This window comes from Leopardus geoffroyi, chromosome B4 (genome assembly GCF_018350155.1).
Source record: "Leopardus geoffroyi isolate Oge1 chromosome B4, O.geoffroyi_Oge1_pat1.0, whole genome shotgun sequence".
Lineage (NCBI taxonomy): Eukaryota > Metazoa > Chordata > Mammalia > Carnivora > Felidae > Leopardus > Leopardus geoffroyi.
Genome location: NC_059341.1, coordinates 23,022,363 through 23,048,967, shown reverse-complemented (window position 1 = coordinate 23,048,967; position 26,605 = coordinate 23,022,363). Strand labels below are relative to the sequence as shown.

Genomic DNA, 26,605 nt, shown 5'->3' with positions numbered 1-26,605 from the left:
CTCTGGCTTGCTATAAATAAATAAATAAACAAACAAGGGCACTTGGGTGGCTCAGTTGGTTGAACATCCCGCTCTTGATTTTGGCTCAGGTCATGATCTCACATCAGGGAGATCAGGGGATCAAAACCCCATGTCTGGCTCTGCGTTGTCAGCGTGGGGCCTGTTTCAGATTCTTACTCTCCCCACCCCCCGCCCCTCCCCTGCTCATGTACACATGCATGCACACACTCTCTTAAAATAAATAAACTTAAAAAAGCTTTTTTTAGTGGTTTACACCATTTTAATAAGAAACTTTCCAGCGTGGTCGCTAAAACTCCTATAATGAACTATTTCTGTTTTTTGTTTTGCATCTCAATCCATTTAATACAGGGCACAGAAGAGCTGAGAGGAAAGGTCAGGCTAATACTGGGGGTAAGCAAAGTTAAGGGATTGATGGCAGCTGAGAATATTGAGAAAGCTTTTGTCTGCACAGAATTTGAAGCAAGTGTCTCTGACTTTGGAAATGAATGGTTTAGAGAGTGGTTCTTTTGTTTGTTTATTTTCCTTACTTTTCCGCTTCCTGTTCCTCAAAAGGGCAGGAATTCAGGATATTTATTCTTCAGTAATGCTTTTTTTCTAAAGGTTATCTAAGCAGCGCCAAGTCTCCATTGGCATTGTGGCACGAAGAATCGCCACACCTGCAGGGCTGTGTGGGTGTGCTCTTGGCCTGGAGATCAGGCCAAGCTGATTTCCAGAATATTTCTTCCAAGGAACCCTGGACTAAATGTCAGAGATTTCCTTGGCTCTTTAAAGGTATGTAACCGCTGCCGGCATTTTTACCAAGATGTCGGCTTCCCTTGGCCATGTCAGCTTATGTATTTCACTTCATTAGTATAAGCGGGACCCACCCCTTCTCAGGTTCCTCTCAAAGACCAATTATGTGCTTCTCTCTTCTAGGGATACTGGGGGTGTGGGGCAGGGATAGGTTACACCAGAGTAATATGGAGCCAGGCAATCTAGGATTGAACTGGGTCCCTTTACCTATTAGCAGCTCCTCTTGGGCAAGTTACCTAAACACTCAGTACTCAGATTCCCTGTTTGTAAGTTGGGGATTAAATAATACCTACACTGAGCTCTACAGAACCTCAGCAAACAAATCAATCCATTGGTATACAAACTTTACTAGAGCATAGGCAAAAGATAAAGAACCACCCAGTGCATTATATGAGGCTAGTATAAATTTGCCTTAAAACTATAAACCAATCTTGGGGTGCCTGGGTGGCTCAGTTGGTTAAGCTCCAAGTTGGGCTCGGGTCATGATCTCGCGGTTCGTGGATTCAAACCTCCGTTGGACTCTTGCGCTGACAGCTCAGAGCCTGGAGACTGGCTCGAATTCTGTATCTCTCTCTCTCTGCCCCTCTCCCGCTAGTGCCCTGTCTCTCTCACTCTCAAAAATAAACAGGAAAAAAAGAAAAAAAGGAAAGAAAAAGAAAAAGAAAAAAAAAAACTGTAAACCAATCTTACTTATGAAGATAAGATTAATAATCCCAAATAAAATATTATCAAATCAAAACCAATGACATTTTTAAAAAGTACATCAATCCTAGGAATATAAGGATGCTTTTGAACTGCTAGAAAAATATCATGGTTAAACACAGTGGATTAGATGCATACAATTAGCTCTATTCCTTCCTAAAACCCCACCAAAATGCCAGTAAAGAAATGAATGAAGTATTTCCCCACAAGGACAAAGAAAGGGGGAGAAAACCTCAGTGGGCAAGAGATGTCAGTGGTTTTTAGGAGGCAAAACTGATTAAGAAAGGGCACTGACTCAGCTGAAGAGTGAAAGTGAAAATCCAAATGCCTATAGAGAGAATTGTCAATGAGAAGTACAAGATTCATGCCACAGAATTCTTGAAAGGCTTACAAGTTAGTAGCTAGGTTCTTAGAAGATGGAGTGAAGAAGGAATGCCCTACAAGCAGCAGGGTGCTAGGGAGCTTATGAATGGAGAGGATGGTCCTCTAGGCTGCCTTCTTCATCCCAGCAAGACATAAAAGCCTTCTTTGCTGGAGTCATTAAACCAGGAGAGCTCCAGACTCCAGTGTACCAGAGAGGACTGAGGAGTGACCATTTCCTGGGAAAGAAGGAGGGGAGGGAGGGAGGAAAATGAATTACATCCAGCATTTACTGAGCCAGGCTCTGTTCTAAATGTTCAGTTTATATTAATTCATTTGATCTTCATAACAGCCCAGCAGATAGGCAAATAAATAAAGGTACAGGGGCGTCTGGGTGGCTCAGTCAGTTAGGCATCAACTTCGACTCAGGTCATGATCTCACGGTTCGTGGTTTCGAGCCCCGCGTCAGGCTCTGTGCTGACAGCCCAGAGCCTGGAGCCTGCTTTGGATTCTGTGTACCGCTCTCTCTCTCTGCCCCTTCCCCGCACGCTTTCTCTCTCTCTCAAAAATGAATAAACATTTTTCAAAAATTAAGAAAATAAAAGTACTAAAGTAGCTGAGACCAAAAAAAAAGTAACCAAGACAATTTTTTTTAAAAGAATGCAAAAATGAAACTTTCTTTACCACGTATCAAAACATAATAAAAAGCCATAATAATTTAACAGTATGGTTTAGATGTTAAAATAGACATTTTAGGCTAATGAAACAGAAGAGCATAGAAACTGACCCTCACATAGGAGAATGAAGGATATGATAAAAATGACATTCCAACCAGTTGGGGAAAAACAATTCAATAAATGGTATTGGGACAATTGACTATACACATACTTGGAAGACCTAAGTTCCAGATGAGTTAAGGATAGATCTAATAATAAAAACATGTTGGGGCGCCTGGGTGGCGCAGTCGGTTAAGCGTCCGACTTCAGCCAGGTCACGATCTCGCGGTCCGGGAGTTCGAGCCCCGCGTCAGGCTCTGGGCTGATGGCACAGAGCCTGGAGCCTGTTTCCGATTCTGTGTCTGCCTCTCTCTCTGCCCCTCCCCTGTTCATGCTCTGTCTCTCTCTGTCCCAAAAAAATAAATAAAACGTTGAAAAAAAAAATTAAAAAAAAAAAAGAAAATTAAAAAAAAAAAACATGTTATAAACGTGGACTCTAATTAAGGCCTTCTGAAATTAAAAAAAAAAAAGTACATCAATCTGAAATAAGATTTTCTTGGCAACATGCTGAATATGTGACTTATAGCATAGTATTTAGCTTTCTGATATATTGTGGGGGTTTTGTTTTTAATCAATAGAATGAAGATGATAATAGTAGAATTATTATGAAGTTTGCTCCAATCTGGCAGAGTGTAAATCTCATTTGTTACATTAAACTTTGTGGTTTAGTAGTTGGGTCCAGTTCTGCATATCTCAGTCCCCTAGGGATACAGAAATTTTTATTTTTCCTGCTGCTATTAACAACATATTTGAGTCTGTTATGCAGAAATTCCGCCTACGTTTACTCCTATATCTCAGCACCTCTAGAAGTGACAAGAGAATCTTCTCCTTTGACATTCTTTTAATTTTTTTTAATGTTTATTCATTTTTGAGAGAGATGGAGAGAGAGACAGAGCGTGAGTGGGGGAGGGGCAGAGAGAGAGGGAGACACAGAATCCAAAGCAGGCTCCAGGCTCTAAGCTGTCAGCACAGAGCCCGATGCAGGGCTCAAACCCATGAACCACGAGATCATGACCCGAGCTGAAGTCGGGCGCTCAACCGACTGAGCCACCCAGACGCCCCTCCTTTGACATTTTTGACAAGTTCCTAACCTACTGCACGACTGCTTATGAATACATGATTGTATATGCCTGTTCAAAACCAGCAGAAGAGCAGTAAATTCTGGATGTTCTTTGACTTTCTCCTTTTGAGATCAGTTCCCATAAGAAGAAAATTATTGGATTTATCTACTTGGTGGGCTTCCTCTTTACTTCTTTGCAGTGCAGAGTGAATGCTTTACCGAGTGGAAGTAAAAACATTCTAAGGTTATTTTCCCCCCTCTTGAGCAGTAAGGTGAAAAGACAAACCTGTTTCATTGGTAAAACTGTTATATTGGTTATTTGGCTGCTTTCCCCCTTCCCAGATGACCAATGTCTATGCCTAGATAGAGACTCTGTTGCAAGTGACAGAATCCAATTCAAACCAACCCAAGAAAATTCCTAAGGGAACAGAATTGGCTTCGGTAGCTGGCATGTAGCACCAGGCATAGCTGGTTTACATAGGAAAGGCCTAGCCCCACCTGAGCCATAAGGAATGAATGATGCCCCCCACCCTCCGTGAAAGAGGCAGAATAAGGGAGGAAAACCCTGAACTGGCAAAAGCCACACCGGTTCACAGCAGCGACCTGAGATGTTTCCTGGTTCGGCACATCATGCACAAGGTACCTGCACCATCGTCTTCTCCCTTAGATTGCTGTTGGAAGGGATTGCAACATTACAGCATTCTTGCTTGGTCATGAAGCCACTGTCTGTAGGGTGTTTTTGCAGTGAGGCCAGAAAACAAGCGGCCTGCTCTATTTCCTGTTTGGCCTCTGTGTTATTTTGTTGTGATATGCACTCTGTAACAATCCATATTTAGTTTAGTGTGTGTGTGTGTGTGAGAGAGAGAGAGAGGTTTAAGTAGCACAGGACAATGTGTGATATATATATAAACCTCATGAAAGTGAATACTCATAACCTCTGAAGGAATTGGAGTGAAAGTCTCCTAAACATATTCCTGGGACTGTAGAAATTTCCTGAGGCTTCTTCGTTCATGTGTGAAGGTCTAAATGCAATAGTTCTTGATCTGTGAGCTGTTAGAATTGCCCTCAACGTCAGCAGAGAGGCTGGATCTGTGTGGTAGGTGGAGAGGAGGCCTCAACTGATTGCTCAGCCACTGTCTGATTGCTCCCCGCTGAGGGCTAGGACTGGGACTTGTTGGCACAGCAGACAAATGTGCGGCCCACTTCTGGGGATCCCGTAGCCCCCTCGGCCCAGGGAGGTCCAGGAGCATGACTGCCTTCTCCAATTCCATCTGCCTCAGCATAGGCTCAAGCACCTTCCATCATTTTTGTATTCCAAAATTAGGTTTATTTGTTTTCTCTCCACTCCTTTTATCATCCCCTCTCCACACAGTCTGTCCCCTCCCCGAGCCATTAGAATGCTTTGTCCCCAGCACAGTAGCAGGAGAGTGGCTCTCGGTAACCACGGGCAACCAGGAATCTGTACCAGCTATTTGTGCTGTATTTGTAAGGCGCAGTCTAGCCGCTAGCTGGGTAGACGGCGGGGGGATATGTGCTGTAAAGGTTTTTCTTGTACAGTGAAATATTATCTTCCCTTTTTTTAGAACGACCAGTCCATGGGCGAGATGCAGATAATTGGAGGCAATGATCTTTCAACACTGGCTGGAAAGGTTTGTTAATGTAACTCTGCTCCCTAAGCACTGATGTCATGGGGAAATCAGTGACCTTCATTTCAGGTCAGCACTTGCAATGCATTTCAGACACTCTCCCGGGTTTGCTAATTCATGCAAATGGATGTGTGAATCCTTTTAATGGTTTCTCCCTTATAAAACACTCTTTTTATAATGCTTCCAGGACCCGATGCCCACCAGATCGCCAACCTTCCTTCCAATCTTATTTCAGACAACCTCCTATTACAAAATAAATCCCTGGGTGCTCCCGCCTGCTTCCTTTTCTCCTCTTGCCGGTCCCTCCTGAAAAGGAAGCTTTTTCCTTTATTCGTCTGCTTTTTGTCTCATCTATGCCTCAGCATCTCGGCATTGCAGTAAGACATTTAAACAGGTTTGCCAAAGTGTTTAAAATTTAAGGAGGGAATAAAAGAAAGGTTTCTAGAGAGCACATTTTTCAGCCCCATGCCTTTTTCCTCCCATGCAAAAGAATGTAATCCATTAGATCATGGGTCAGACACCGCCACTTTGAACTTGGAGTTCCAAACATGCCAATGCTTAATAATTAAGTGAAAATCTGTTTGGATTCTGAGATAAATACATACATTGGAAGGAAGAGTTGTTTCCTTTGTGGAATGGATATCCTTTGTGGAAATGCGACCTGAGATCCGAGTTTTGCTCTGAAAAGCAGGCAGCGGCTGCTGCCTGACATATCTTGTATTCATTATCCCTGAACAACTTCAGCCTTCCGAATAAAATGGATCAGTCTCTTACACAAGTTTAATCTCTCATTTTGGTGGTTGTTACTGTTTGTTATGCAATGCCCGGATGGGGAAAAGGAATAGCAGGCACATTTAATAAAAATGTGTTTAATAACATTGGGAACATTAGAGAGCTACAGGGACTCTAACTCCAAACCAGCTTACTTCCCTCTACTCTGAAGATAGCATAGTAGCCATCCAAGTGTGACACGACTATCTAGAGGGAGATTATGTTGCACAGAAATTGGAATTAACTTGTTGATGTTAATGCATCACTAGGCCACCATTTGATGGCCTTACTACATCAGTGCCTAAAATAACATCCTGGAAAGCTAAAATGCTCCAAGCAATTTCCAGAAATTCACAACTTTTCACAACCGTGGAGTGGCCTTTAAATGAGAAGTCATTTTAGTACTTTGTTGTAGGACATTGCCTTACAGGTGTACGACACAAGAGAAATACCGTGCCTTGTGCGACGTTACACAAGCATCTTGCCTTGGGGAATTACCATGGGGTCTGTCAAAGTAGCAATTCTAAGAATCCCAAATGAATACCAAGAAAATGTTGTGCATAAAACTGGGACTTTTCTCTCCTGCTTTCTAAAATCATCTTCTTTTTCATTTTATTTTTTTTTTCAAAATTTTTTTTAACATTTATTTATTTTTGAGACAGAGAGAGAGAGAGCATGAACAGGGGAGGGTCAGAGAAAGAGGGAGACACAGAATCTGAAACAGGCTCCAGGCTCTGAGCTGTCAGCACAGAGCCCGACGCGGGGCTTGAACCCACGGACCGCGAGATCATGACCTGAGCCGAAGTCGGACGCTTAACCGACTGAGTCACCCAGGCGCCCCTTCTTTTTCATTTTGAAGTAATCTCCCTCTTAGGTGAGCACCAGATATTCTGTTCCTTTAAAAAATAGAGAGGAGGATGGACAAAGTTTCTTACTAGGGGTGGAATCAATAGGAGGGGTGATAGTGCTGTGCCTCAGTATCCCCTCCCAGAATTACTACAAAGACGCACCCCTCCCCATGAGAAAGTAGGGATTATGGAAGTTCGGGTAGGAGAGATGGAAAACCAGCCGTCACTAAGGACAAGCAGGGGTCAGCTTGTTTTTTGCTCGTGTGACAAATGATCCTTCCGGGTTACCAGAAGGATGCTATTTCATGGTATCTTTTTACTTGCATTTATGTGTGCATAGATGGATTCTATATATGTTTAAATGTATGCCACATAGAATCCTTTGAGCTTAGAACACACTGAGTAAATATTTCTAAGATGAATCAACATTGATTAGCCAAGTTCTCAACTGTCACAACAGCTTATGTTTAAAGATTATGCATCTTTATGCAGTTCAGGGCACCTAGGCTCACATCAGAAGAAGGGAGTGCTTAATGAACCAGTGTAGACCATGCTCAGTGCTCTCAAGTGAATCTTAAATCTGTCCATGTCTCTCTGTCTTCATGGTAATCACCCGACTCTAGACTCTTGCAGTAGTAAAGTGTGGTCTAGGGCAGGGGTTAGTGAACTTTTTAGGGAAAGGCCAGGCCATAGATTAGATTTTTAGATTTTTTAGATTTTGTGGGCTACACCCTCTCCGTTGCAACTACTTAACCCTCTATCATAGCATGAATCCAGCGAGCAGCCACAGATAAAATGGAAACAAATGGACATGGCTGTTTCAATAAAACTTTATTGACAAATATAGGCAGCAGGCCAGATTTGGCTGATGAGCCGTAGTTTGCTGACCTTTGGTCTGGGAACCAGCAAGGTCAGCACCACCTGCAAACTAGAAATGCAATATCTCAGATCCCACCCCAGATCTTCCGAATGAAGTACCCACTTTAAAAACATCCTTAGATGGTTCCTTTGCACACTAAAGTTTGAGAAGCACTGGTCTTCTAGGGCCAGACTGCTACTATCCCTCCTCCAGGAAGCTATGGTAGCCTAACTAGTCTCCCTGAACTTCCACCTTCACTTAATTCTTGCCACCCTCCAAATCATTCTCCAAGAAACAACAGCCAAAGGGATCTTTTTAAGATACAAATTGGGTCACACCCCTTGCCTACTGAAAACCTTGCAGTGGCCTCTCAGTTAGGGTTGTCAGACTTAGCAAAAAACAAAATGGAGAACAGAATGCCAAGTTAAATTTGAATTTCAAATAAACAATGAATACACTTTTAGTATAAGCATGTTACATGCAATATTTGGAACATACTTAAGCTCAAAAATCATTTGTTATTTGTCTGAAATTCAAATTTCACTGGGTGTTCTGTATTTTATCTGGGAATCCTACTCCCAAGGTTCGGAGAATACAATCCAACCTCCTTCTCCCAGCCTGTAAGACCTGTGTGATCTGGCCCTGCTTCCCTCCCAACATCATCGTATACCACTCAGCCCTCCTTTTGGTGTGATAGCCACACTGGTTAAGCTCCTTTCTGCCAAGACTTCGGATAAGCTGTGGCCTCCAACCCGAAAATTTTCCTCCTATCCTTCAGGCTTCAGCCTAATGGCTCTTATATAAGTGAGGCCTGCCCTGAGTCTGTCTAAAATGAGCACATACTCTTCCCTTACACAGTTCCCACCTTCCCCATTATATCTCTATATTAGTACTCTGTTTCAGGTCAAGCCCCTTCCAACATTTGCTGTGTTTACTTTAAGGCTAATTTTCTGATGTGTGTATTTCCCCCACCAGAATGTCAGCGTAAGATGGGCAGAGACCCTGCTTATCTTACTCACCATCCTGTCTCTTGCATTGTGCACGGTGCCTAGCCAACAGGTCGGCATAAGTATGTGGTGACTGAGTGAGCGAAGGCTCCTCTTTCTCTTAGAAAGAAACCAGAAATCTTTTCAATGAAGTCTGGGAAAGGGAGGACATGGCAGAAGGACAGGTAAATAGAAGCCCATCTAATCACACCAAAGGACACATCAGCCAGCTAGTTTGATTTAGGTTGGATGAGAAAAGTGTTGAGTGAGGGCACCTTGTTTTCGAGAAGCAGAAGGGCTTTGGTGTCACAAAAGATTCAAGATGGGGGGACTGGGTTGGTGAATGCTGTCCCCCTGAGCGTGGAGGAGGGAAAACAATATCACTTAACTTTTGGAATTTCCTTTTCCTTAAACAGATGGTGGCTGATCTACTCACCCATTCTTCAGCTCTTCAGAGAAAGGCTATGCATCAAGGGTTTGAGAGAACTTTAAAAATAAGTCTCAGAGGCCCTCCAGAATCTTTCCATCATGCAGAATGTATGCCAGCTGAGGGCAGAAAACAAACTTAAAAAGAAAAGGCACCCAACAATTAGTGCTTACTTTTTTCATGGTTGTAGAAGGAAGTCAAGCTGTTGTAAACACCTGCATAGGGTGGAGGGCTCTTGTAGATCATCATCTGACTTTGCCCTTGTATAGTAATCATGTGATTTCTTCAGTCAATAAATTTATATTTAAGCTGAATTTTCCATTAATATTACTACTGTGACATGAATTTGAGCACTCCTCTTTTTTTAATGCTTGGCACTCAGAGAAGAGCTGCGGGGATCTTTCCCCACAAGACTCTTTCCTTGAGCTTAAGGAAATCCAAAGAAGGAATGATTCCTTGGGACTGTGACTGTCTTCACAAGGGGAGGCTGAGGTTTTACTCTGGACTAGATAGCCTGGGAATAACACAGGAAAGGGAGAAGAGCATCGTGAAATGAAGGATGAAGGAGGGAAATGGGAGAGCCAGAGGACAAGAGCAGACCAATGTGACTGGAGGAAATCAGGCCAAAATAGAGAAACAACTTTAAGACACTGAAAATGCAAATTGGATTTGGTTTGTAGAATATGTTGAATATCTCAACAAAGAATTTAGCTTGCAGAAAAGCAAGGAGGAGTTGCAAAGGTTTTTGAGCAGAAGTGACATCAAGAAGTTGTGTTTTGCAGGACACCTGAGTGGCTCAGTCGGTTGAGAATCTGACTCTTGATTTCAGCTTGGGTCATGATCTCACTGTTCATGAGATCAAGTCCCAGGTCGGGCTCTGCGTTGACAGTGCAGAGCCTATTTGAGATTCTCTGTCTCCCTCTCTCTCTGCCCCTCCCTGATGTGTGCTTTCTCTCTCTCTCTCTCTCTCTCCTCAAAATAAATAAATAAACTTAAAAAAAAAAAGAAGTTGTGTTTTGAGAAAATTACCTTGATAGAGGATAGAATAACTGAGGATGGGAATGAGACTCCAGGCAAAGAAACTAGTCAGGAGGCTGTGTGGGTTGAGCAGACATGAGCACTAGAACCATAGGAGCAAAGTAGGAACATTGCAGAAGACACAGCACTGTCCAAGAGAGCAGCAGCAGAACTAAATGATGAATGAAGAAGGGAGGGTTAGAAGAGATTTTTAAAAAAACAAATTTCTTTATAAAAGAACTTTTAAAAACGCAGGGACATAGCTCACCTGTGTGATTCTCCACACATTATAAGCATCATAACTGTACTACGTAACCTCTTAAATTTTCTAAAGATGTGTGAGTTAAAATATTTGGAAAAGAGACACTGTACAGCCCCCATGGACCTTTCTCTTTCATGGTTTCTTTCTTTCTTTCTTTCTTTCTTTCTTTCTTTCTTTCTTTCTTGCCTTCCTTCCTGCCTTCCTTCTTTCTTTTTTCCTTTCTTTCTTGTCTCCATTCTTTCTTTTCTTTAAAGCAAAGAAAAGGAAGCTCATAAGGGAAGCTGGCTGAGTCATGGTTCTAAATAGGTCATGGCTCTTGAATAAAGGGAACACTCAATGATTAAGTTAAATGGCCTCAACTTACAGTGTTTAAAAGCATTTTCCTCGGTGTGCGCAAGCTGTCTGCACAACGTGCTCTCTAGCTGATTTTTTTTCAAAGTTGATTTAATCCTGGCACTTCATAAAATGTGTGTATCCATTAAAGCAAGAAGATTTTATTCATGTTCAAGAGAAATCTCTGAAAGGGGTGGAATAAAACCAAATGCATGGAAACAGACCCAGATCTGGCAACAGGAAAACACAGATGTGCAGGTTAAGTGCAAGATTTCAGGAGACGTGCCACCTTCCCCCACCAAATAAGTTTCTAATCAAATGCCAGAATGAAGCATCAGAACCTGCCAAATTTCCTCCTTGGCTGCCTTAACTATTTAAATCATTCCTTTTTATTGCATCTGACTAGGCTAAGAACAATAATGGAAATGCCCACCAACTGATGATTCTGGCAATTTTGGGAATTATCACATAGAGTGAAATGCTGAACTACATTCCTTTCTCCCTGGGGTTCATATTCACACTTGTACCCGTGCTCAGCACCCACAATGAGCCCATCATCATTACTGCCATCCCTCCGCTCAGCGTGACCATAGCCACAAAACTATGCTGCTGAAGATTAGACTGTGCTGTGCTAATAATTTTGCACTTTAAAAGACTGAAAGTGGGAATAATCTACCTACAAAAACCACTGAAATTTGTATAATGCCTTCCTTCTTTCTTTTCTTCTTTTTCTTCTTCCCTTTCTTTTTCTTCAGGGAACTTGAGGTGATAAGCTTCCCCTGGGATGGCACCATAGCAAAGAAAGGATGCACTCCAGAGACTCCGCATAGAATTTTTGCCCACGGTCCCCAGGTTGCAAACTTTACTTACTTTCTGGGAAGAGATGAGCTAGGTGTGATGAGATGGCCTAGACAGCACGTGGTTCAGTCATCAGAGGTATCAGATTGGAAGTGCTTAGGAGCCACAGTGTGCTCTGAAAAAATGTCCAAGGCAGGGTGCCTGGGTGGCTCAGGTAGTTAAGTGTCCAACTTCGGTTCAGATCATGATCTCCTGGGGTGTGGGTTCAAGCCCAGTGTTGGGCTTTGTACTGACAGCTCAGAGCCTGGAGCCTGCTTTGGATTCCTTGTCTCCCTTTCTTTCTGCCCCCCCCCCCACGTGCTTTCTCTCTCTCTCTCTCTCTCTCTCTCTCAATAATAAATAAACTTAAAAAATTATTTTAAAAAATTTCCAAGGTTGCCACTCAAAAAAACAGATGGGGGGAAATTTAGAAGATTTCTTGGTGAAAAATTAAAAGCAGTACACATTAATGATAGGTCAGTTAAGGAGGAATTGTACATTGTTGAGGGGGGAAAAATGGAGGAGATGTGTCAAAAGAATAATAGAGAAAGAAATGAGGTCAAAATTGTTCATTTGTTCCACAGGCATTCCTTCAGCACCTGCACATACTGGTCTCCATGTTATAAAGATGAATTTGTCTTTGTCCTTTAGCTTGTGGAGCCTATCCTGACATATTAAAGTTTAAAGAGATTACTTCTTGGGGAGCCTAGGTGGCTCAGTCAGTTGAGCATCCGACTTCGGCTCAGGTCATGATCTCACAGTTTGTGAGGTTGAGCCCCACATTGGGCTCCATGCTCTCGGTTCAGAGCCTGGAGGCTGCTTTGGATTCTGTGTCTCCTTCTCTCTCTACCCCTCCCCCATTCACGCTATGTCTCTATCTCTCAAAAAATGAACAAATGTTAAAAAAAATTTTTTTAAAGAGCTTAGTTCTCTTAGACACTAGTAAAAATGCTTCCAAAGTTGGGGTCACTTTCTCTGTACTCTTGGGCTACTTGTTTTGTATGGCAATCTTCCAAAATGGTACTAAACACATTGCTTTTTTGGAGGTGAGCTTTTCATACAACAGGTAGGCCACTAACAATCCAGACAGTAAACCCACATATTACTAAGGAAAGAATTTGAAAACACAGTGTGGTGTTTTGTAAAAGAAAATAAATATATATGTAATGACTGCTCTATTTAAGTCGCTAAAGAATTCTAAATTTCTACTGAGATCTCTTTCAATAGGAATTTTTTTATATCAGTATTCCACCACCCATCACTTGTGAACCCACTAAATAATTTTACTTTTTAAACACTGTACACAACTCAGAAAGTTTTTGTGTTGTTACAGATGTTATCAACCCACATAGCCTCCTTAATCCTCCAAAATCCTTTGAGAAATATAGTTAAACCATAATTAACCAATGTTTTCCTCATAATAATCATCCCAAGAAAGAAAGAAAGAAAGAAGAGGAGGGAGGGAGAGAGGAAGGAAGGAAGGAAAAGAGAAGAGAAGAGAAGGGAAGAGAAGAAAAGGGAAGAGAAGAGAAGAGGAGAGGAGAGGAGAAGAGAAGAGAAGAGAAGAGAAGAGAAGAGAAGAGAAGAGAAAGAGGGTTATTGTAGTTTAAGACACTGAATGATGACTAGGAAAACCATTGAAAGAAAAGAAACTTTAAAAGGAAACATAGTACTCTACTTGACTCCGCAGTGGGGAGAAAGTGTGAGCAGTACAAAAAGATACAGTCATAACAAAGCATCTGCATTGGGAGATGGAAAAAAGAAGTGAGATAGTGTATAAGAACTAAATTCTCAGGGAGCCTGGGTGGCTCAGTTGGTTGGGTGTCCAACTTTGGCTCAGGTCATGATCTCGCAGTTTGTGGGTTCAAGCCCCATGTCAGGCTCTGTGCTGACAGCTCAGAGCCTGGAAGCTGCTCTGGATTCTGTCTCCCTTTCTCTCTGCCCCTCCCACGCTCACACTCTGTCTCTGACTCTCTCAAAAATAAATAAATGTTAAAAAAAATTTAAGAACTAAATTCTCATCATTATATAATATAATAAATAGATGATGTCTAAAATTTTTAAATTTAGAAATAGAAGTACAGTAAGAGAGACTATTTTAAATTAAAAGAGAATTAAAGACCCAATGCATGGACTTCAATTAGACAAAGCAGCTACAAAGGCCATTTTAAAGACAACTGGAGAGAGGCACCTGGGTGGCTCAGTTGGTTAAGCATCCGACTCTTGATTTCAGTTAGGTCCTGATCTTACAGTTTGTGAGGTGGAGCCCAGCATCAGGCTCCATGCTGTCAGTGCAGAACCTGCTTGAGATTCTCTCTCTCTCTCTCTCTCTCTCTCTCTCCCCTTCTCTCTCTGCCTCCCCCCACTTGTGCTTGCTCTCCTTCAAAATAAATAAACTTACAAAAATAAAGACAACTGGGGAAATTTAAATATGTACTAGGTTTTATATAATATTAAGAAATTATTTCCAGGGGCGCCTGAGTGGCTCAGTAGGTTAAGTATCTGACTTCGGTTCAGGTCACAATTTCATGGTTCATGCGTTTGAGCCCCGTGTTGGACTCTGTGTTGACAGCTCAGAGCCTGGAGCCTGCTTCAGATTCTGTGCCTCTCTCTCTCTCTCTCTCTCTCTCTGTCTCTGCCCCTCCCCCCCTCAAAAATAAATAAACGTTTAAAAAAATTATTGCCAGGTAAAGAAGTTATCACACACACACACACACACACACACACACACACACACACACTGGAATAACAAACTAGGAAATCCTGCCATTCACAACAACATGGATGGACCTTGAGAGCATTATGCCAAGTGAAGTAAATCAGACTGAGAAAGACAAGTACTGTGTGATCTTACTTTCATGTGGGATCTAAAACAAAACAACACAAAACCAAACTCATAGAAAAAGAGATCAGATTTGTGGTTACCTGAGGTAGGGGTGGGGGGCAGGGAAATCAGGGGAAGGTGGTGAAAAGGTAAAAACTTTTAGTTATAAGATAAATAAGTACTAGGGATGAAATGTACAATATCATGACTGTAGCTGATATTGCTCTGTGATATACGGGAAAGTTGTTAAGAGAGTAAATCCTGAGAGTCTTCATCATAAGGAAAAAAATGTTTCCCTTTTTTGCTTTCTTCTTTTATTGTATCTATATGAGATGATGCATGCTAACTAAATTTGTTTAGGTAATTATTTAGTAATAGTATATAAGTCAAAGCATTATACTATACAGCTTAAAGTTATACAGTGTATGTCACTGGATCAAATGTATAAAACTGTATAAAACTGGATCAAATGAAATAACAAAATAGATTATTGTCATTTTTGTTAGATGTGACAGTATTGTGGCTATGCATTACACAGAATGCCATGATAACTTTAACATAAAGTGCATAAGCATTTTAAATACTTTACAGTTAGATGCACATCAACGTTTAGAAAACCTTTGACTTTTCTATTTGATTTGAACACGTATATGCATTACCTTGCTTTTAAAATATGTTTAAGTAATTTTGACAATATATTTCTGGATTAGTACATACATTCAAATCTCACTTCCCAGCCACCACTGTATCTTATAGTTATAGCTAAATGTTTTCAAAGATGACTCTTGTTTTGCAAGGTTCTAAGCTTTTAAAAAACAGATTTAATTATGTTCAGTGCACTTTATTTAATTAGGCAAGAATGCAGACTAACAGAGTTTTAAAAGGCCTTTCCTTATTAGATTGAAACAAAAAAAGATTATGAGCTAAGGAATCAAATTAACCAAGTATTCTCCAAGTATTCAGGTTGGTTAATAGGCATGGTTGGTAAGCGTCAATCAAACTAAAAATGCACATCCTAACTAACTGTTACGGGTTAATTGTTAAGAACACAGCAAATGTGCTCAGAATACCAAGGGGATTTCTCTGTTCCTGTGATCCTTAGGCTAGGGGATATGGACACGGTAACTTTACATTTTAATGATAAAACCAAGATTTTGTAATGCATTTAATGACTAAAAATACTATACCTGGGAGAAAATCACTTCTAGAAAGATACTTCCTTCTAAGAAGCGTTGGACACATAAAGTAATGTGATTTGGGTTGGTTGATTAACATTTTCATTACTTAAATCTCTTTGGCATTAGACATAAGTAAGATTTCTAAGGTGGAAGGCTTGATAGGATTTTTAAAGTCTTATATGAATCATAGGGATAAATGAAGAGTTATGTAAAGAAAGACAACATTACATTGAGGGAATATCCACACCATTTAGTTCATTGCAATGTCATATTAGCACAGTCACATTTTAATTTGGTGAGATAGTATTGACATGTAACTACAAATCCATTTCATTGGTCAGTTTTAATTAACCAGTATAATCGGTTATTATTCCTCCACTCAATAAATTACTGAGCATCTATACGCAGGTGTATATGCTAGGGGCTGCGAATACAATAGTAAGCAAGACAAACATGATTCCTACCCTCGTGGAGTTTATATCTAGTGGGAAGGCAGGTGTCAAACAGGAATTGAAATGAAACATAATGTTTTTAGGGGAAAAGGAGAGGTATGCCTCGAGAGCACATAACAAGCAACCCAACCATGTTTCTAAAAACATCAGTCAGGCACTTCACAGCACTCTCTCTGGCCCACCCCTTCTTCAAGGTTGAACATTTGAGAATAAATACAGAATCCTCAATGACTGGTGGCGACGCAGGGTTAGGACTGCCCCCGGCAGAGTCCATGATTCTTCTGCAGAGTACTGTCTCCATTAACAATGTAGTTTATGTGGCTTGTTTTCCTGGTAAACTCTTAGTACACTTTGTATGCCAAAGAATTCTGGATGGGGCTGCTTGCCAGAATTATGGACCTGGGATGACCTTGTGGGTAGCTCTTCAGACAGGGCATAGGGTCTGAGATGACCTTGCTGCTCCCTTGAATGTAGACACCAATATTGCAGCACCAGGTAATGGCCGAGAGAGTGTTCGAATGAATCTGGAATACCCAGATTACCTCCAAGCATTTGGGTTAGATGGATGGTGGAGGGCCAGCTCAGCAAATTGTGAAATTCCTAACTTTAAGCAAAAATGTGTGTTTCTCTTGTGAGCCAGATTTGCATCATATTCTAAATAACTGTTTTGTCTTGTTTTTAATTTCAGAATGTCCTCATTGTTGAGGTAAGCTGACTTTTCCTTACCCGTATTTGTTAGATGAAAGAATCTAATGGTGAGTTTCGAAGTATAGAACTTATTATCAAATTGGTCAAGGATTTGTTGAATTTCCGCTGTGCACATGGCTCTCCAAATTTACTGCCTACGAACCAACTAGAATCAGTGGCTTGAAACAATTTAGAAAAAGAGCTTTGCGGTAATAGTTGTGTAGTACTTTATCCGTTTTTATGTCTGAATTGGTTCTTATACTTACTAGCAAGTCAGGCATTTTTACAGAAGAGGAAACGAGCCCAACACAACCAAATGGGTTTAATAGTAAAACCAGGATTTGAACTCTTTTCACCCTTGATTCATTGTTTGTGCTAATGACCTCCAATGACTTCAAACAATTCTGCCTTCAGCAACCAAAGGATAAATACAATCAATTTTAAAATGGCAATCCAAGAGAAAGTAAGAATTTAATTTTTCTGCTTAAAAAAAAAAAAAAAGAGAGAATGGGCCCCATAGCAGCAGTGGACTAATTCAGCAAATGGCCACTTTTCCTTCAAGAGCACGCCTGTCTTATCAGCTGGCAAAAATTCAAGGGAGCTGTTTTCAAGCTTTTGTTACACAATCGCCTGTGCGTGTCATATGTATCTGCAGTCGTCCTGGCTCAGGCATCACCCGTGAAGTAGACCCTCTAGCCAAACGAATTGCCCAACCCTGGCTAAATTCAGACCTGTTGTTTTGATAATCAGCTCCTGACAGCTGATTTCTGTCCCAAGGACAATGCATTTCTGCTGCCCATTCTCCTCTAATTGTGTAGCAGCTCATCAGCAGAGATGAGCTGAGGCTCACTGCAGCCTTGCACCCTCAGAATTCACAGGCTGTCACCAGCTGCCGTCCAGACACATCTCACTTCCCAGCCATAGAATCCCCTATTGACTGGGGAGGGCAAGGGGGAGGTGTTTATCCATTCAGTGTATTCAGATGTACATCCCATGTCCATGAAAATTCATGCGTCTCGTATTGTGTTGTGCATAACCTCAGGGCCAAATTTAGTCCTTGAATGTGCATGCACGAGTCCAAATGTACTCAGTAGGAGTCCCACATGCTCTCCAAAGGCCGAACTTAGCTTTCAACACAGCTGAAGGATTCCAAGAGGAAATAATTCACCAATATATTCCCCTAAACCCAGCTTCACAGAGAGGCACCTGTCTAAAAAATATAACCAACTCTGCTTCCTACTTTAACTCCATTTGATGGCAGTTCTGATTGTGATGCATTATTAATAAGGACTACAGTCATCTGTCTGGATGAAAAATCTATTATGCTGCCCAAATGCATTCAGGTTGAATTTGTCTGTCCTCTTTGCAAAGGATGTTGTTGGAACGGGGAGGACGATGAAGGCGCTGCTCAGTAGCATAGAGAAATACAAGCCCAACATGATTAAAGTAGCCAGGTGAGTAGGACATTCACATCATTGTTGCTTCTGTCTTTCTAAATCAGCCGGAGAAGGATGCTAACACAGGATGCTGTTTCCAAAGAGAGCAGTCTATTCCAAACCAGTGACCCTTTGCCCTGGCGTGTTATGGTTTGACCACACTGAACAAATAGCCCATTTGACCACTAGCCTGAGAGAGAGGAAGGGGAAGAAGGCATGCTTTGCTGGGTGTCTGTGCCTCCATTAGCTGCTTCCAGGAGCAGCTGGCTGAGCCTGGTGCCAGTGTCCCTCTCCCTTTTATCTAGAATCACTGATGTGGTGCCGTGGTAGCAGGAGCATGAATTAGAAGGCTGTGACGGTGCTCCACACGCTCGGGGGGGTGGGGAATACATATTTTAATGATGTTCAGTTTTGAATTTGGAATTCACAGAAGTTATATCTGGATCACTAAACACCTTCTTTTCTTTTTCATGGTAGTTTGTTGGTGAAGAGAAGACCTAGAAGTGATGGCTTTAGACCTGACTGTAAGTCCTTCTGGGTTTTGTTGGTTGATTGGCTGGCGGGTGGTGGTGTTTCATGTTTAAGAATCTCTGTTTCCTATTCACCAGCATTCCACATAAAGCTGAAGGTATGAAGGTTTGATAGTCCCACGAGTCTCCCGATGTCTCCCCAGCCTTGCCGAGAGGAAAGAACCCTTTACAACAAGGGTTTTTAATTTTCCAGTTTGTGGTTTTCACAGAAACTCTGTGCATTGGATATTTTTAGTTTTAGGTTTTCCATAGCACCTTAAAATCAAAGGACTTAGCTAATGGGTTGCGAGGGATAGAGGGAGACTTGACCCCACGGGACTGGCTGGCACACGGGATCCCAACCTCCACCACTGCCCCTATTGGTCAGACATGGGGAAGGCACTGTAAAGGCTTAGAAGGATTCCCTTTCTGCCTCCAAGAACTGTCACCAGACAATGCACAATGCCTCCCTTCAGCAAGCCTGAATTTTAGAACACAGAAGGGGAAATCTGAGACACCTCCCATCACCTCCAAAGAAAAGTTCAATAACACAGAGAATTAGCAGAGCAAATAGCTCCAGATATCATCTTCACACTTGACTTCAAACGCGTGTTTTGGAGGACTTTCCTCAGCTAGGACACTTTGCTACCCTCCTCCCCATAATACGATTAATTCCAATGCCAGGAAGAATAAGCAAGCAGCTTGATTATTTATTATTCTAACATGAGAGGCAATTTTTTTTTCACTTGCATAGGCAGACTTCAGCTTGATTTTTATAACTTACATTTGCTCTAAAGCCCCTGGGATAATCTGGCTACAGTCCTCATCAGCAAGCTGAAAAAACACCAGAGCAAGAGAGGCACACTATGGATGGGTAGTGTGCCAATGACATTTTGCCAGTGACTCTTTTTTCTAAAAACAAATTTCATTCCTATGCTGGATGTATTAAATCTAGACATCGGTTCTGGGCAGGTAGACCCAACGTCAGTTCTTGCCAGATGTTTCTGTCCCGTTACTGGTTTAAGGAATATAATCTGGATGCAGTAAGGGTAGGCAAAGTGAGTAAACAGAAATCTTCTAAGGATGTCATGTAAGATACCGTATAGATAAGATTTTAACTGAAGTTGAAAGACATTCACTTCAGACATATCCAAATAATTACAGATTTTTTGTGTGTCATTTATGGCAGCCACATTAATAAAATACTAGCAGGTAACACTAGTGAGAGGTTATGGTGTGACCTACACTCTTCTAAGAGCTACGCAGAGATTAACCCCTGTAATCCTCACAGCATTCCTCTAAAGGAGATGCTATCGTTATGCCCATTTTATGGATGAGGCAATCGGACACAACAAGGTTAAACAGCTTTCAAAGGTCACACTGCTGTAAGGGTAGAGTCAGTATTGAGCCCGGGCAGTCTGGTTCCAGTCACTGCCCTTACTCTTACACTACATCTGTAAGTAACGATTGCAAACAGAAGTGTAGGGTGCACCCATGTACCAGCTAGAGATAGGTCACTCTGATTCCTAACCGGTCCCCTGATCTACTGATCCAGGGGATCCGGGTCCTTCTTTCACCCCGTGATAGCTCTGAAGGTTGGGCCTTTTGAACTGGCTTTTCCCAGTCCGAGTTGCAATGCCTGTTGTAGAAATTGCATTAGTCACTGTAAAGTCCTTATTGTAGTTACAACCAGGGTTCTTTGGGATTTTCTGATATCCTTTTAGCTGGTTCCGAATCTCTGTTTCTTCTTCCTGGATTTCTGAGGCTTGGTACTTTTCCTCCTTTCTCATAATGGACTCTTTCCCATAGGCTCAATGACATCTTTCATATGTTCAAGGACATCTTTTATATGCTCTGACATCTTTTCTTCCACTCTTGCTTCTCCTCTTTGATTATTTTTCTCAAGCAACCTTGGCAGTTTGGAAGGACCAACTGGGCTTTCTATCAATGACACATAATGCAATCTGCTAGAAAGTAAGTCCCTCCCCTCTAGCACTTTCTGCAAGCAGGAACCAGTTGCTTTCTCCATATAAAAGCATCTCTGGTCAATAGGGATAAAAATGTTGGGAGTAGTCGCCAGAAAGATAACTTTCTCCGTGCTGTAAGACCATTGGCTATACCAAAGTACGACTTCGTAAAAGTAAGCAAGTACATCTTTCATCTGCAATGCTGTAATTAAAAAAAAGATTAAAAAAAAAAAACTGGAAAGAGTTTGAAAACTTATTGGACCAGAGGCACATTTATTCTGTTTCAAGACCTCTGAGGAAGGAGAGCTATTCTCTGTTCCTTAAGGATCCTTCTCAATAAAAATCATCTCCCTTTCAATAAATGCTTCCCTTGGTTAGCCTAAGTACCTCATATTGCATTTAAATCCACTGCCATTCTTCCTTCAATACAGATAGAAAGTTAATTAGTATCATCTGCATCCTGGATTCAAAGACTCGGGGTAGAATAACCCTTAGCGTTCTCTTTCTCAAACGGAACAATCCTACTTCATCTTGTCTCCCACGTTTTCCTTTCCAGCCCTTTGTCACGCTGAGGACGTTGGGCACAGTGGGAGGAGCGCTTCCCAGTTGCAACAGTCCATGCACTTAGTCACATATCACAGTGTTGGAATACCTTCTGCTTGAACTGCACTTTATGCTTCCAAAGTGTTTCCTCTGGCATTGTGTCATTGGATACCGCTCACTTGGAAACAGTGGGGCTACATGACTAAGTCATGCATACTTCTTGTTATCCACTGGGCTGGCTGAGCCCTTACTCAGCTCGGTACGGTAGGCGTGCAGCCATCCTTCCTGGTATATTTGCTTGTTTACCTTGTCTCCCTGGCTGGTCACTCTGGTCCAGGTCCCAGTGGGCTCATCCTATGCATTGCTTATCATTTTTCCCACTTGCATCTGCCTAAATGAAAGGCCTTCACGGTTTAAGTACCAACAATAGCTAATGGTGGCTTATCTACTTATGTTATCTAAATTTTATTCCTCCCTCCCCCCTCTCTACTCAGATGTTGGATTTGAGATTCCAGATCGGTTTGTGGTGGGTTATGCCTTAGATTACAATGAATACTTCAGAGATTTGAATGTAAGTCATGCATGCAAATCCCTACCCTCCTTTGCACAAGAATTTAACAGCATCAATTTAACACATTATTGAAATAGTAGTAATGATGGCTGCCACTTATTGAGTATCTTCTGTGTCAGAAATGTGTCAGGAATATCTTGGGCACTTTGCATTAAGAATCCCAATCACAGTTGCATGCAGTTCGTAACTATCCCCCTTTTGGAGAAATGGCTTCAACACATATACCCAGCGTAGACCCCCAGCTGTGTGACCCCGACCCACGTTGAATGATCTAGAAGTAGGCATCCTAGTCAAAGTGGACCAATCGTGTCTCTCCCTCCTAAGAATGAGAAATTTAAACCAAAATTCACAGAAATCAAGGGGTTTGGGCCTTCTACCACTGACTAGCAGGGCCCCAGAGAGCATATCCACAAGCACCATGGGCTGGAGTCAGGAGTTACCCTGCTTCTTCCTTCCAGCTGCATCATTGCTTAGCTCTTCCTTTGATTCTGTGAGCTACTTCCTTATCCTACCAATAAATCCCCCTTTTTTGCTTAATTCGTCCGATCCCCCCTCTATTCCTTGCAATCAAAATATTCCTGACACGTTTCTTCTTACCTAAAAAGGATCAAGTAAGAGTCAATGTTGTGTTTACCATGGCTGTTTCTCCATTCTCCCTGGAGGCTGTAATTTGACCAGGTGGAGACTTCTTTTTTTTTAAATTTTTTTTTTCTCAACGTTTATTTATTTTTGGGACAGAGAGAGACAGAGCATGAACGGGGGAGGGGCAGAGAGAGAGGGAGACACAGAATCGGAAACAGGCTCCAGGCTCTGAGCCATCAGCCCAGAGCCCGATGCGGGGCTCGAACCCACGGACCGCGAGATCGTGACCTGGCTGAAGTCGGACGCTTAACCGACTGCGCCACCCAGGCGCCCCGACCAGGTGGAGACTTCTATCTCCACCATGGCTAACCATACCACTCCTCCAGCACTTCTGGTTGTTATAGACCTGGGGAGCCATGTTCAGAACAGTGCTCAAAAACCAGAACAATGAGGAAACTTTTCCAAGCATTCAAATGGGTCTCTTTTACATATGTACATATATACATATATGTATATATATATGTGTGTGTGTACACACCCATAACATATATGTGTGTGTATGCACACACATACATACACGTAAATGGACACATATATTTGAATGAAAAATAACCAATTACAAGATGACATTCTGTTATCACTGCCTTACATTTTCTGCACCTCATATTTTAAGAAACCGATGCATTTAAATCCTTTATTGTTTCAGCACATATGTGTGATCAATGAACACGGCAAAGAAAAGTATCGAGTCTAAAGAAGTAAATTCTCACCGTCGAATCTCCGGATAACATCATACTTACGGACTACAGTCAGAAAGCCAGCATGTGAAGTTTGTCTCCCCAGGCACCTTCACTCAGCAGGATATACAAAAAAAAAAAAAAAAAAAAAGATGTTTTAATGAGAGAGCTTTCTTTTCAGAGGTATAACACAGAGTACCAAAGGTTCTTAAGAAAAAAAAAGCAATGCTTTTGTTTGACTTGTTCCAAATTAAATATTCCGCGTTGTGACTCATGAGTTCTATCTACCTTCACACTCCTGAACTTTCCCTTTTTTTTTTTTTTTATTTCAATGCAGTCATTATGCTTGATTACTATACCCCCACCTAGTTCCTCAAATATTTTTCACCTAATTTTTTTTTCAACATTCCATTTTGGTAATGTTTTGCAATCTGAAAACTGAAAACCTTTTAAGTTAAGCTCTGAACCCATCTACTGGGAATGCAACTAGATTCCAATCCTTTAAAAAGGAGGGAAAGGACAATTTAATATAAATTTGTTTGTGCATTTCTGGCAGGCCATTACTATTTGCTTTGACAAACCCTTTTTGAACTGTAGCGTATAATGAATCTTAATGATGTTATGAAATGAGCCTTTGCTCAGTGCTCTTGATCGGAGCTTCCGGTATGTGATAACGGTATGTCATGTATGCATGGATGTACTCAACTGTGTTTAATACTCTGAATTTTAATTAGAAAAAATACAATGACAGCAAGGCTCTCGTTTCTAAGCTGCATCCTTTTATTGATGTGGGACATGAGCAAATGGAAGAATTGGCGGGGGGAGGGGGGAAGGGGTTGAATTCTCAAAACTCAAAACTAAGTATGAGTTTTTCCTCTTATTTGCATCAAAGGACAAGACACTATTATATATTATCATCAACATGAACACAGAGGTTGAATTTTTTTTTTGGAGTGGTCTCATAAGACTTATCAAATGACTGATGGCATTACAGAAAACAAGCACACTTAAAGTTTTTTCTCAGTAACATTTTTTTTTTCCATTCCCATTGTTTTATGAGATGTTTTCTAATTTATGGGGATTCTAATTGAAAATAAACTCGAGTGCCAATAGAACTGTTTTTTCTCATTCCTAAAAGGATAAAATGCAAAATAAATAACTAAGCAGGCTTTGTTTGGTTCTGAACCATATGTGGCATATTGTTATCAGGTTCTAGCTTCCTTTGAACTAATAAAGAATAAGAAACCTTGTTACATTTCATAACTGCTGTTTTTCTTCTGCCTTCATTTCTTTTATATACTTTCAGGCCCTAGAATGTGTGTGAGCCAGTAGCTTAAATATGTCACTGCGTATGTCTTTCCTGTGGCTTTATTTTTGGGAAACTGGAAAAAATCCAATATATGCACCAGTGTAAGCAAATGATTAAGGCAGACTTGATCTACTGTTTTTTTTTTTTCCCCCTCCTTAAGCTTGTTTGTGAGACAAAGAATTTTAGATGTAAGAGATTTTCCTGAATATCTTTGTTTCAGTCAGAGAAGAAAATAAACCACACCCAGATATCCCAAGTGAGAAACCAGCAAAGGGAATTCCTTTTAGCTTTGTTGCGTAGAAGAATCGGTATCCAAGTTAGAGATTAAAAATTCTAATTGGCCAGTTTCTTGAACTATCAAATTTGTGTTCTAAATACAATTTCCACTATACCACATCTATATTGGAAGACCCAGAAAAACCCAGATACATTAGATTGTGAAGGTAAAATTAACCATAATATTTATTAAACTATTTTCTTTGGAATGTTGAATTTTAATAAACATCAGTATAATTCTGGAGGCTTGTATGTTTATTCAAATTAAAAGGAAATTGATCTACTTCACAAGATTTTGAGAAGGACTTAGGCTAGTTAATGCTAAAAAAGAAACATCCATTAAATACACAAGAAGTTTAATCATTCTTGTAATTTTTTCCTATCAGACAATATTTTGACAGTGATATCCAAGAATGTCATCTTGGGAAAAATAGTATTTCCTTTTCTCTTGCAAAATTCTATTTAATACCACTGAGTTTTTTCAACCTAGACCAAAAATGTGAAAGCTTATAACTTGATTAGCGACCAAAGTATTTATTAATTTACTGTTCCAAAGCTGATTAGTAGGGGGAGAAGAAGTATGTGACATGGTTTATGTGGATTCAGTTACAATAATTAGTAATACTTTTACTACAGTAATACGACAACATAATCAGTAATATTTGGGATATTGCAAACAAATTAGAACCCTTCATTATATATTGATTCTTTCTTACTGGACTGGAATATATCACATATTGAACTATGCATTCCCAGTGTGAACTGCAAATAGTCAAATCTTGATGTACCTTATTTAACCTTTGGATGTATTTGGATACAACGTGGTTTGCCATGTTTCAGACCTTCTGAGACTATTAAAATACACACACACACACACACAACTTTCAGAGCACAAGGACACATTTTTGTCAGCCTCCCAAGGGATGAACTTGTGTCCAATGGAGAGAGAAGGCGACCTATCCCACTTCTAGAGAACTGATGTTATGGAAATATTTCCTCACTTTTGTAATAGAGGTAGTATGTTCTAGGATATCGAAACCCCAACTCACACTCCCCACCCAGATGTCTGGCTAATCTGGGCAAAAATAGCATTTGGGAGTTGCACTTACTTGGCTATCATAAAGTTTCTTTGGGATCCCCAGATGACATTTAAGAGCTGGTGGGCAGGCTGGTTTCAGGAAGGGAAAACGGGGATTGTGGAAGGGAGGTTTGCATGTTGATGCTGAGATGTGTGCAGAGGAAGGACAGAAGGTGTACATGGAGAGAACTGCTTTGTTTCTTGGCCCAGTCATACCCCATGATTGGTTCTGAACCCCGTAGAGAAAAGGAGTCAAAGACCCCAGCTGAAAGAACTGTTTTCATGGCAACCTTTGGACCACAGCAAGGGTCAGACAGGCCATTCACATTTCAGTGAGGGCCATGCATAGTCCATCCCCCCCCAAAAAAAGTGGCTTTGCCATTTCTTCTTTTTTTTTTCTTTAAAGTTTATTCAGTTTTGAGAGAGAGAGACAGACAGAGCGTGAGCAGGGGACGGGTAGAGAGAGGGAGACACAGAATCTGAAGCAGGCTCCAGGCTCCAAGCTAGCAGCCCAGAGCCCAACGTGGGTCTCGAACCCATTAACCATGAGATCATGACGTGAGCTGAAGGCGGCTGCTCAACCAACTGAGCCACCCAGGCACCCCTCTGGGCCAAGAGGACCCCCTTTTCTGGCTTTTTCTGCCAGGGTGGGCATTGCTCAGAAATGAATAGGAGACAACATGAAGTCCTGCATTTTCGAAATGGGAGAAATAGCAGGAACTGATGTTACTGTGACCTCGTTTGCATCCAGAGCCTAAT

At 41.2% G+C, this 26,605-nt stretch overlaps 1 protein-coding gene across 2 annotated transcripts in view; it reads left to right on the top strand.

Moving 5' to 3' along the window:
• The window catches only part of PRTFDC1 (phosphoribosyl transferase domain containing 1), a 99,517-nt gene extending 75,074 nt beyond the window's left edge, over nucleotides 1-24,443 (top strand). Inside the window, exons 4-9 of one of the 2 annotated variants that reach the window (XM_045462637.1) lie at nucleotides 5,295-5,360; nucleotides 16,840-16,857; nucleotides 18,210-18,292; nucleotides 18,752-18,798; nucleotides 21,788-21,864; nucleotides 23,153-24,443. In XM_045462637.1, the coding sequence (XP_045318593.1) occupies nucleotides 5,295-5,360; nucleotides 16,840-16,857; nucleotides 18,210-18,292; nucleotides 18,752-18,798; nucleotides 21,788-21,864; nucleotides 23,153-23,200 (339 nt within the window). In that variant the 3' untranslated portion in view covers nucleotides 23,201-24,443. The remainder of the gene's footprint in view (nucleotides 1-5,294; nucleotides 5,361-16,839; nucleotides 16,858-18,209; nucleotides 18,293-18,751; nucleotides 18,799-21,787; nucleotides 21,865-23,152) is intronic. The other variant, XM_045462639.1, reaches the window with a different exon arrangement.
• The last annotated feature ends 2,162 nt before the right edge of the window (nucleotides 24,444-26,605 follow it).